We start from the raw sequence: 11891 nt of genomic DNA, 5'->3' as shown, positions 1-11891 counted from the left end.
CGTGGGGAAAACCCGTTGTTTTGCCCATATGAAAAACATTCTGGGGGCCTTTTCTTAGAGCAGAGGTGTGAAACTGGCCAGGGGAGGAACCTTTGAATCAGGGCTGTGCCTTTCCTGTCCCTGTGTAAATCTGCCTCCGTTTAGCCACTGAATAAAGGCAGCCTGCAAATGCCCAGAGATGGTTTGGATCTTTGCTGCTCAAAACTCTCAAGATTCCATCGGCACCGAGCACGCTCCATCCATGTGCGGAATAAACTGTGTTATTGTTGGGATATGTAAAATAAATAGGCGGTCTGGTCTGGCTATCCACTGGTGGTGAAGGAGTTCAGCCACCCTAGGCATAATCTTTGAACATGTTTTTTCCCTTTGTTTCCGCAGTCTGGAGAGATAGATTAAGAGGCCGGCCAAAACAGGTATTTTCCTTCCTGATGTATAAACATGCTCTTTGCCTTCATTTTTGTAGCCTAGAAAAATAGATACACATGCAGTTGCTCTTCTTGGTTGTGTCATTTACTTACCTTCACTGGCTCTGTATATGATTTTTTAGAGTTGCATCTCTTGTAATCTCTGTCACCTATTGATTTGGAAAGTTTGCAGTGTCGAAAAGTGTTGACTTAATTAGAAAAGTTGTAAATAGTACGTAGGCGCGGGTATAATAATATTCACCACCTGCCTGTTAATATTCACTGGATGGGAGATAACTCTCTGAATAAGGTTTTAAGGAAAGTAGGGATGGACGTGTGAATTAACATACTGAAATAGATAAAAAGGTGTAATTGGTGCCAAATGGGACGTTGTGTTGAATGTCTGAGGTAAATGTGCGTGGGCAACAAAGCAGTTCCGTTTACCCCATCCGCTCCTGGGTCGCCTGTTTCTTCGCTAGCAGTTATGTGCACTGAGGCATGTGTGGGCTCCCTTCCAGCCTGTCTTAGCCCCATTCAGCTACGAGAGCAACTGCATCAAGGCATTGGAGAAAAGCAAAATCCCCCGGTAGAAACACAGGCTGACGGCTGTGGGTGCTGTGAGCACCCTGCTAATCAGCTGGGTGGCATTTGACTCTCCTGGGTGGCTATGAAAGCGCTCAGCCTACAGGGAACACAGCCCCTGAGGTAGCTAAGGGATAGGTAGGCAGCCTCCTACCCGGCTCTGAATGCATTCTGTTCTGGGGTGGAGCATGGCAGCTGTTGACTTCACCTGCTGTGTCCTGTGAAAGAAGGACACTTTCCCAGCTGACATTGCAGGGAGACGCCCAGCCTGTAGGGATCGCCATCTGAACTTGGCAAGAACACCCAGGCTAAGCCCTGCTCTTTAAAGGAGCATTGTGTGAGCTTTTCTGACCACCCGTGGCCTGGATTCTTACCTGGCATCTAAAAGGCAGCGACAGCAGCAGCCACACTAACTCCCCGCTGGGCCATTTGTTCACGAGGGATTCAGGACGGGGCGGACCACCCACCGATCCTCCGGGAACGCTTCCTCATGCTCGCAGGTGGTCTCCCATCTCAGCCCTTTTTGGCCTACAAGAGGAACTGCATCACGGCAGCGAAGGAAAGCACTGCTTGGATTCCCACGACCCGCCGCCACCGCCGGGGAATCGTTAGCAGCTGCCAGAGTTCAGAAGCACCCTTCCTGGCCAGCGACAAAGCAGGGCGGACAGCGAGCACCTCTGCCAAGGACATTCCTGTGGCAGGGAAGGTTTCCCTGCTTGCTCCGTGGTGCGTACGGGGCTGCACACCACGTGGGCACTGAGCCTCCTGCCCGGGATGTGTTAGGAAATGCAAAACAAACCACCAAGTGGCTGGAGTCCGGGTGGAAACCAGAGGAGACGAGCGAGCGGAGAAAGTGACGCGGGAGACTGTGAGTGCCGCCCGGCGCCACCGGCCATGACCCCGCAATGCGAAGGGTGTCTGCTAGCTCCGCGCTCGCCCAGACAAGCGCCCGCTCCACGCCCTGGGAGCTGTCTGCTCTGTAACCTGGTGTCCCCCTGCGCTGTGATGTGTGATTCCCAGACGCACCACATGTGGATTAGCTCAGTCACCTGATAACAAGGCTCTTTCCCCAGGGGGGAGACAAAGGAAGGGAGGCGGAGATGAACACCTGGTTTGGGGGCAGGGTCTGGGAGCGAGGAGTCTTGGGCTGGAACCAGGAAGGAAACAGACTAAGGAATCTAGGGGCCCAGGGACCCCATCTTAAGGGGGCTGAGGCATCCTGGCCCAGACTCCTGTAGACACATGGCTGTGTCTACATTGGCACCCTTTTCTGGAAAAGGGATGCTAATGAGACCAGTCGGAATTGCAAATGCCCCGAGGCTTTAAATTTTCCCCGCGGCATTTGCATGAACATGGCTGCCGCTTTTTTCCGGCTCGGGGCTTTGCCGGAGAAAAACGCCAGTCTAGACAGGGATCTTGCGGAAAATAAACCCTTTTCCGGAAGACCCCTTATTCCTACTAAAAATCAGGAATAAGGGATCTTCCGGAAAAGGGTTTATTTTCCGCAAGATCCCTGTCTAGACTGGCGCTTTTCTCCGGCAAGAAATTGATGTTACCTGTGTACACTGGCCTCTTGCGCAAGAGGACTTATCCCTGAGCGGGAGCGTCAGAGTATTTGCGCAAGAAGCGCTGATTTTGTACATTACAACGTCAGAGTTCTTGCGCAAATACTCGCGGCCAGTGTAGACAGAGGGCAAGATTTTCACTTTTGCGCAAAATCTTGCCCATGTAGACACAGCCCTTGTGCAATGCGGATTACAGGAGTCGGAGTAAGAAGCCCGTTATTTCGAAATAACCGGCTGGCGGTGTGGACTCGCACGCTGTTGTTTCATAGAATCATAGAATAATAGGACTGGAAGGGTCCTCGAGAGGTCATCGAGTCCAGCCCCCCGCCCTCAAGGCAGGACCAAGCTCCGTCTACACCATCCCTGACAGATGTCTATCCAACCTGTTCTTAAATATCTCCAGAGAGGGAGATTCCACCACCTCCCTTGGCAATTTATTCCAATATTTGACCACCCTGACAGTTAGGAATTTTTTCCTAATGTCCAATCTAAACCTCCCCTGCTGCACTTTAAGCCCATTACTCCTTGTCCTGTCCTCAGAAACCAAGAGGAACAAATTTTCGCCTTCCTCCTTGTGACACCCTTTTAGATATTTGAAAACCGCTATCATGTCCCCCCTTAATCTTCTTTTTTCCAAACTAAACAAGCCCAGTTCATGAAGCCTGGCTTCATAGGTCATGTTCTCTAAACCTTTAATCATTCTTGTCGCTCTTCTCTGTACCCTTTCCAATTTCTCCACATCTTTCTTGAAATGTGGCGCCCAGAACTGGACACAGTACTCCAGCTGAGGCCTAACTAGTGCAGAGTAGAGCAGCAGAATGACTTCACGAGTTTTGCTTACAACACACCTGTTGATACAACCTAGAATCATAGTTGCTTTTTTTGCAACAGCATCACACTGTTGACTCATATTCAACTTGTGGTCCACTATGACCCCTAGATCCCTTTCCGCCATGCTCCTTCCTAGACAGTCGCTTCCCATCTTGTATGTATGGAACGGATTGTTCCTTCCTAAGTGGAGCACTTTGCATTTCTCTTTATTAAACCTCATCCTGTTTACCTCTGACCATTTCTCTAACTTGCTAAGGTCATTTTGAATTATGTCCCTATCCTCCAAAGAAGTTCGAGATCACGCTGCCATGTAGACATGCCCACAACGCGACTGCTGCTCCATTTCGGTGGGGTAGCCTGGCGGAGGCCTGTGTCGGGGTGGGGACGGGGTGCCGGTGGCAGGAGAGCCGGAGCCGAGGGTCCAGGCCCGCCGGCCGGATTCTTGCCCGAGCGCAGGGGCGCACTATCTTCCTGTCACCTCTGGTCTCAAGAGACAGCTGGAGGCCCCAAAGGCGTCCAGGGTGGCATCCATGGAGGACAGAGCAGCGCACACCAGGCCTGTCCCTATGGAAGAGGACCAGGGGCGGGGAGAGGGCTGGAGCCAGCAAGCAGCCCCTGGCCCAGCAGGAGGGAGCCTCAGCCAGCTGGGAAGGGCGCGCTCCGCCTGCCACCCTCCAGAGCGCAGCGGGGAGACGCGGGAGGGTCCCGGAGCAGCACGGGCGCAGGCTCCATCGCTCGGGCCGGAGGAGGAGGAGGGACGCGGGGGCGGGGGGAGGCGAGGGGCGGGGAGGGGAGGCCGGACTCCGGCTCCAGCGAGCGGCAGGCTCCGTGCGCGCTGCGGGCGATGCGCCTCCTGGCTCTGGCCGCGGCCGCCCTGCTGGCCCGAGCGCCCGGCCCAGGTAAGGGACCCCCGCGGGGCTGCGCGCCCCGGTGGCGGGCGGGGCGGGGGTGCTTGTCAGTCCCCAGGCCGGGCAGGGTTGGGGGTCGGCCCCCTTCCCCAGTCCGCCGCCCCCTGATCCGCTTGCAACGTGGCCGGGTCCCTGCGCTTGCCCTGCCGCCTCTGCGGTTCTGGGCCCCGGCCGGGGCAGCGTGGGCTCCCCCCAGGGGGTCAGAGCCTGGAAGCTGGTTCAGGTCCTGGGCCCTACAGTCTCCTGTGCAAAGCCCCCTCCCCTCCGGGAGGAGAGTTAACCCCCCCCCCGAAAGAGTTAACCCCCAGCCCCCTTCTTCGGAGGGTTTGTGGCCTTTGCCCCCCCTTCGGAACCGGGCAGGCTCAAAACGCCGGTGCCAGCCTTGAAACCAGACCTTGCCTGGCGCTTGCGCTGCACCTGGCATGTGCCGCTCAACTCCCTGCTACCCAAGCCCTTGTCCTTTCCACCTTCCTGCGCAGGGCCCCTGAGCTGCGCCCTGACCAGGGGGTGTAATCAGAGAGCATGTTGCCTGTGCTAGGCACACACCGTGCCCCTCCTTATGTGTGTCTAGGGGGGACTCTGGAGCCCGGGACAATTTTCCATGGGGTTCGTGTCTTAGGAGCCTAAGTCGGGAGAAAGTCCATCGACTTTCAGTGAGTTTCAGAGTCCCTTTTGAAAATGGGACGTGGGCTCTTTTGTGAAGGTTACCTGTGGCTCATCTCAGTGCCTTGCATGGTGACAAGTATCAGAGGGGCAGCCGTGTTAGTCTGAATCTGCAAAAACATGCATCTGACAAAGTGGGTCTTTGCCCACGAAAGCTTTTGCTCCAATAAATCTGTTAGTCTAGAAGTTGCCACAGGACTTCTCCGTGTTTCTGTAATTTATGTGCTTCCCAGCTATGGGGTTCACTCAGATATTAATGATGATTAACAACAATTAATATTCATATGAACACACCACTCCACAATTAATATTCGTATGCGCACTCCACTCCAGACCTACACTTCGGAGTTTGGGGATCTTCCAAGCAGGGACTTTGATTTGCTCCATTGACTCAGATGGAACTTCGCAGCAAGACAAAGTTTTGAATGAGACCAGAAGCGTTTTGCTTCAGCCTGGTCTGCAGAGCTAGGCTGAGAAGTTGTCTTTGAGACAAGGGGGCCTCCTGTTACCAATATTTCAGCGCAACTGAAACCATCTGGTGGCTTTTTGTGATCCTTCTTGCCGTAGGCTAATTATTTTCATTGAAACAAAGGATCAAAGGATTTCGCTTCTTCCTGGATCATCTTCTCTCCCTTCCTTGCACTGTAGAGAAGTCGTAATAATGCAAACTTGGACACCCACAGTGCTTCATGGAAACCAGCTACAGAGCTGGCCCCTTCCTCCCCTCCACTTGGGCCTGAGTAGCACTGGCAGAAACTCCAAACATCAACCTGATCTCTCCCCCCATATCGAGTAGCCCCCCTCTGAATAGCTAGGAGGAATATTCTGCCCAGCAATTTGTAGAGAGGAGGATAGAAAGTTGGATCCTCCAGGCATTTGTGTGTAGCAGTAACTTCACTATCATGAGCCCCGGGGAAGTAAATGGGATTCGTGTGCCTAGGTATTTGCCGAGTCAGGTCCTTAGCTCGTGCAGTCCTAGGAGTCTATGAATGTATCAACCACGTCCTGAATCTTTGACTCATTTTTTAAAAACTTCTTCCATGTGCTATAAATAGTTCCCGTCTCTGGCAGTGGTAACAGCAAGCCCTAAACTCCTGTGGTGAGCTCTGTCCGACGACGGCATCTCCTTGGATGTACAACTTCCTATACTTGTGGACAGTTTTCCTCCCTTGATTAATATCACTGACCTAGATTATGGCTAGCCGGGGTCATGCATCTTCTTACAAATCAGTTCAAATAAGAGCCATTAAGTATTACGGGTAATCAACAATATCCTTATTTTCCTCTTATTTTCTCTTTTTCCATGGCTCTTTCTATTTTTTTTTTTAAAGACAAACACACACACAAAAAGTACTCGGCATTGAACTCGCCGCCCTCTGCTCTCTCTGTTTGCAAAGTTTCACCGCTAGCCCAAATTTCTCAACCCTTGGCAGCAGCAATCTTGTACCGTCTGCAAACTCAGCAAGGTGTGTGTGGAAGGCTCTGCGCTCTAAGGGCATGTCTACGCAGCAGGTAAGCTACGCAACTGGAGCTACGTCAGTTGCGTCGCCGAAGTCGAAATAGCTTTATTCGTTCAGCTTTTGGCGCTGTCTACGCAGCAGGGAGTCCGAGGTAGAGCACTCTTCCTCCGACTTCCCTTGCTCCTCGTGCAATGAGGAGTCAGAATAAGAAGTCCTCCAGCTCGACATTATGTCGAAATAACGGCTTGCTGTGTGGATGCGGACTATGTAATAACGCTGCTGTGTAGACATAGCCTAAGGCTGTGTCTACGCTGGCGCGATCTTGCGCCAAAGCGGCCGCTCTTGCGCAAAAACGTGCTGCCTGTCTACACTGGCCATGTGTTCTTGCGCAAGTAAACTGACGTTCTACTGTATAAAATCAGGACTTGTGCAAGAACTATGATGCTCCCGCTCAGGAATCAGCCCTTTTGCGCAACTGTTCTTGCACAAGAGGCCAGTGTAGACAGGTATCCTTTGGTATATATGGCTGTGACTATTTTCTTCCACTATTTGATCTGAGGAAGTGGGTCTGGCCCACGAAAGCTCATCATCTAATAAACCATCTTGTTAGTCTTTCAAGTGCTACATAGTCCTGTACTATGGTTAAAATGGCCATCAGAGGTTTCTTGCACAAGAGAGCGTCTACACTGGCACGGATGCTCTTGTGCAAAAGCACATCTCTTGTGCAAAAGCACGTGGCAGGGTAGACGCTCTCTTCTGGAACAGTTCTTGCGCAAGAAGCTGCCAGTGTAGACGTAGCATAAGTGATGGAGTATTCTCCTCTAGCGGGAAGGAGTCTATTATGCGAATATCCTTCGCTTGGCGCTAAGCCAAACTCACTGAAGTCAGGAGAGGCCTTACATGGTCTTCAGTGAGCTTTGGCTCACAGTTTGCATTACCGAACGTGTCTACAGAATCCTTGTTCTCCCCAAATCTATTGTGGCTCCCCAGGCTCCATCCATCACTCTGTTTGTTTTACAGACAGCATTGCCTAACTCTTAATTAAAATGCCCTGGGCCTCAACTACACGAATCTCGCCTGCCCATAGCAGCTCTGGTGATAGCAGCGGATTTCTTGGCCTAAAACTTTCTGCTGTTGCTAAGTGTTTGGGCCAAACACTACATGGCTTACCCATGCAACTGGTCCTCTGGAGTCTATGGGCCTTCTTGCTTGGGAAAGGGGATCAGAATTAGGGATGTTGAAACATTTTAAATTAAGTAATCATTACACTTGTGGGGGCAGCCGGTGCACACGGGGATCCTGCCTGTATCCGTGTACAATACATGGTTACACGTTCACATCCTGAATCAGAATTAGATCATTTCTTAGAAGAAACCCCAAAACATAACAAACAGTTAAAAGCTTAGACACATGGAAAAGAAAGAAAGAAAGAAAGAAAGAAAGAAAGAAAGAAAGAAAGAAAACTTGTATACTGGGGCCGATAATCACGTAGCAGTGATTAGCGACATTGGAGATTTGCCTTTGTTGGTCTCTGCCACGGAGGTATTTGACCTCCTCTTTTCTATACGCTGTGAAGTACTTTTTGGCATTGGCGTCTGTCTAGTTTTAAATTACCCCAACAATGGGCTCTTACATTCGGCCACAATGAGAGTTGGTCAACTTTTTTTTTTTTTTTGGAACAAAAAGTGTACGCATCCAAAAAGGACAGCCCGCAATCGTTTGTCTTGAAAACTTTCAGGATGTTTTAGTAACGTCCAATCACATTTTGTAGTGTGCTCAGTTGACTCAGCCACGTGATTTTGGTCAACCAAAAGATCGAAACATTTTAATAATGCTTGACGAATAGGTCAGGAATATTTAAAGTGTCTTTTTTTTTTTAACAGAACTAAATTTCTCATTTTTTGATCAGCGCCGTCCACACCCTCATTTAGGAAAAAAGACCCGCTGTCTCAGAAATATTACACCCTATCTCACTGTAAAGTGTTTTATTAGTGCACAGTTAGTGCTAGACAACTAAATAATAAAAGTATCATCGCCTCACTGCAGGCAGGCCTTTCCTGCTATTCTGCCTCCATTTCCTTTATTTCCACCCATATTTCTACTTATGCTCTCGCACAATCTAAAATGATCTCTCTCTGGGGATTTACTATTTTCTGTACTTGTGGACAGTTATGTTCCCTCGATTAATATCACCGATCTACACTATGGCTGGCTGGGTCATTCATTTTACAAATCAATTCAGATAAGGTCCATGAAGTATGACGGATAATAAAAATACCCTTCTTTTCCTCTTCTTTTCTTTTTTTTCCAACAGCCCTTTTGAAAAAAGAAAGATAAACACTAAAAATGCTTTATAAAAAAAGGCCCAAAATAATACATGTGTCTATGGTATTACTGTAGTTCTAGTATCTAGCTCTTCTCATCTATAAATCTCAAAGCACTTTACAGAGATCAGTTTCTTTCTTTCTTTCTTTCTTTCTTTCTTTCTTTCTTTCTTTCTTTCTTTCTTTCTTTCTTTCTTTCTTTCTTTCTTTCTTTCTTTCTACACTCCTCTATCTATTCATCCTCATACTATCTATCTATCTATCTATCTATCTATCTATCTATCTATCTATCTATCTATCGTACAACTTAGTTGAGCAATTTAGTTGTTCCCACACCCCTTTGACAGCAGATGGAAATACTTGACTTGCTTATTTTGAAGATAAGTATATGCTTGTGTTTCAGGAGATGATGTCAGATGAAAAATCTCTGCCAAATGATTATCCTCTCTTGGTTAACCTGTTCCTGATTGATGTGCTGGAAAAGTAACTGGAAGGGAGAGATACATTCTCCCTTGGTTACACATATATTGTTATTGTTTGTACTAGCAATGCAGAGAGGCAAGAGTTTGACCTCACATTTTCAAAGTGCATTTAATTCTGAAGGACCCCAGAGGGGATTGCAAGGACCACCTGCCTGATTCTGAAATACAGCTACAGCTAGGGTAGAGAGCAGCTCATTGTTTGATTACACATTGGAGATAACCTGTGGAACTCATTGCCACAGGACAAGATTGAGGCCAAGAGTTTTGTAGAAATCAAAGGTAGATCACAGATAAATATTAGAAAGCAAGAAGCAGAAATATGATCTCTCATGCACCAAGGTGAAAAATCAGTGTGTTTGACAAAGCCAGGATGCATTTGCCTCTACATGTCGAGATATCATAATGGTCTTTTACGGGATAAGAACTAGGATTTACCAAATGAAGTTAATAGGTAGCAGGTTTTAAACAAGCCAAAGGAAGTTTTTCTTCACACAGTGCACAGTCAGCCTGTGGAACTCCTTGCCAGAGGATGTTGTGAAGACTAGGACTTTAACAGGGTTCAAAAAAGAACTCGATAAGTTCAGGGAGGTTAGGTCCATCAATGGCTATTAGCCAGGATGGGTAGGAATGGTGGCCCTAGCTTCTGTTTATCAGAGCCTTCTTAAATCTCAGGGTTTAAAAGCTCACTAGAAAGTCTTTACAAATTCAACTGCACGTATCCGCCTCGGCGATGCCTGCCGACGCAGCTGTTTGTTGACAGAGGTGCTTGGGTGGAAGAGTCTCATGAGCCGTTCTCTCTTTTGCAGATGTTTGCGAGGCGCTGAATGTGACAGTTTCGCCAGGCCCGACCGTGCACTACGCCGAGGGAGACAACGCCACCCTGTATTGTCACGTGTCCCAAAAGAGACGGACCGACAACTTGCTGGCGGTCCGATGGGTGTTCTCCCTCTCCCCCACGCAGGAGTATCTGATGATCAAGAGGACTAAATTTGGGGTAGTCCAGTACTATGGCAACTACAGCCACCACTTCCACAAGCAAAGACTTCGCCTTTTCGAAGAGAGACATGGAACAATGTACAAGTTCCTAATTCTGCATCTCCGGCCAACGGATCAAGGCCATTATATATGCAAAGTCCAGGAAATTGGCAGGCATAGGAATAAGTGGACTGCATGGTCAAATGGCACAGCAGCTACTGAAGTGAAAGGTGAGGAAGCCACTGAAGTTACGGAGCCTGCTCCTAACCCTTTTTCTTGCTCGTTATTATTAATTGGACGGGAATTGGAATGGATGACGGGGTGGGATCACTGGATGGTTCCCTGCTCTTTTCATTCCCTCTGGGACACCTGGCTTTGGCCACTGTGCGAAGACAGGAAACTGGGCTTAGGTTTGCCAAGTGTCCGGTTTTCACCTGGAGAGTCCATTTTTTCTGGCCCCTGTCCGGTAAAAAAAAAAACCAGAAAATACCAGACATGTAAAATATCCGGTATTTTCTGTTTCTCTCGGACGGAAGGCCAACAGGGACAATCTTCCCCTGCCGTGTCTGGTGTGGGCGGGGAGAATCGAGGCGCACGGGGATTCTTAAAGGAGCAGCACCCTTTTTTTTTTTGGGCTCAACCAAGTTTGGACTCTGGGGTTGTTGTGGGGTTTTTTTGTTGTTGTATTTTTGTCATGCTCAGTATTTTTGGTGAAAGCATCTGGCAAGCCTAACTGGGGTAGATGGGCCTTTGGTCTGACCCCGTCTGACCGTTCTGATGTTCTTAATTATCGGTTTGCTCCCCCTGTCAAATTAATACAGAAGCTGCTTGAAGTTAGGAGTGTCTTTCCCGAAAATCATTTAGAAATAAATCATATGCTATTTAGCATCATAAATAATAATTACACCTCACAATCAAAAAAGCAATTAAAACAAGCACATAGCAGGCAGGTTTTGAACCTGTGTAGGACTTCACCAAAGTAGATTTCTAGACCGTTACGTTAGCTGTTCAGCCAGAACACTGATCGTTAGCATTACTGTGCGCTCATTCACGCTTAGGTCTCAGAGAATTTGCAAGGGGGGCTAAACAATAGCGTCCCCCATTTTAAACATGGGGAAACTGAGGCACAGAAAGAGGAAGTGAGTTTCTAAAGGTCAGACCAGGAGTCCGTGACTGTGCTGGGAACAGCCCCAGTTCTCCATTCTGCCTTTAGGAGAGTCCTGCAGTGCACAGATCTTCATGCAACTGCTTTTGGTTCTAGTCCCAGTTAGAAATAGCTCAGGCACCGTCTCTCTTGAATGCAGTTTCTGGATGCTTTGCTCCAGTCTTGGCCTGAAAGTGAAAGGGGGAAAAGCACAGCTCGGAATGTTCCAGAATCGCCTAGAAAGGTTGTACGGGAAGCCCAGCGTTCACGTGACCTCAGCTGGGCCTTCCAACTCCAGATCTCCGGGTTACCAGCTTCCCCCTTCTCGGAATGCCAGGACATCTCCTTCCAGTGTTATTGTGTTAGGAGTAGAAGCCTTTTCCAGCATTGTTTGGGTCCCGCAGGGAAGGGAGCTGGCGGGGTAGGGATGCAGGAGTCAGGGCAGGGGGTTGGGTTTTTGGGGGGCTCAGGGCAGTGGTTAGGGATGCAGGATGGGAAGCAACTGCCTAGGAAGGAGTCCTGCAGATAGGGATCCAGGGGTCATAGCGGACGA

General features: G+C 49.1%; 1 protein-coding gene across 1 annotated transcript in view; it reads left to right on the top strand.

Annotated features, from left to right (window-relative positions):
• Positions 1–4168: 4168 nt before the first annotated feature.
• VSTM4 (V-set and transmembrane domain containing 4) overlaps positions 4169–11891 on the top strand; it is a 44697-nt gene continuing 36974 nt past the window's right edge. The window contains exons 1-2 of the mRNA XM_075934658.2: positions 4169–4281; positions 10026–10424. Of these exons, the coding sequence (XP_075790773.2) occupies positions 4227–4281; positions 10026–10424 (454 nt within the window). The 5' untranslated portion in view covers positions 4169–4226. The remainder of the gene's footprint in view (positions 4282–10025; positions 10425–11891) is intronic.

Source organism: Pelodiscus sinensis, chromosome 8, assembly GCF_052426305.1.
Source record: "Pelodiscus sinensis isolate ZL-2025 chromosome 8, ASM5242630v1, whole genome shotgun sequence".
Lineage (NCBI taxonomy): Eukaryota > Metazoa > Chordata > Testudines > Trionychidae > Pelodiscus > Pelodiscus sinensis.
Note: the sequence above shows the minus strand (reverse complement) of the source record. Positions and strands in the feature narration are given on the sequence as shown.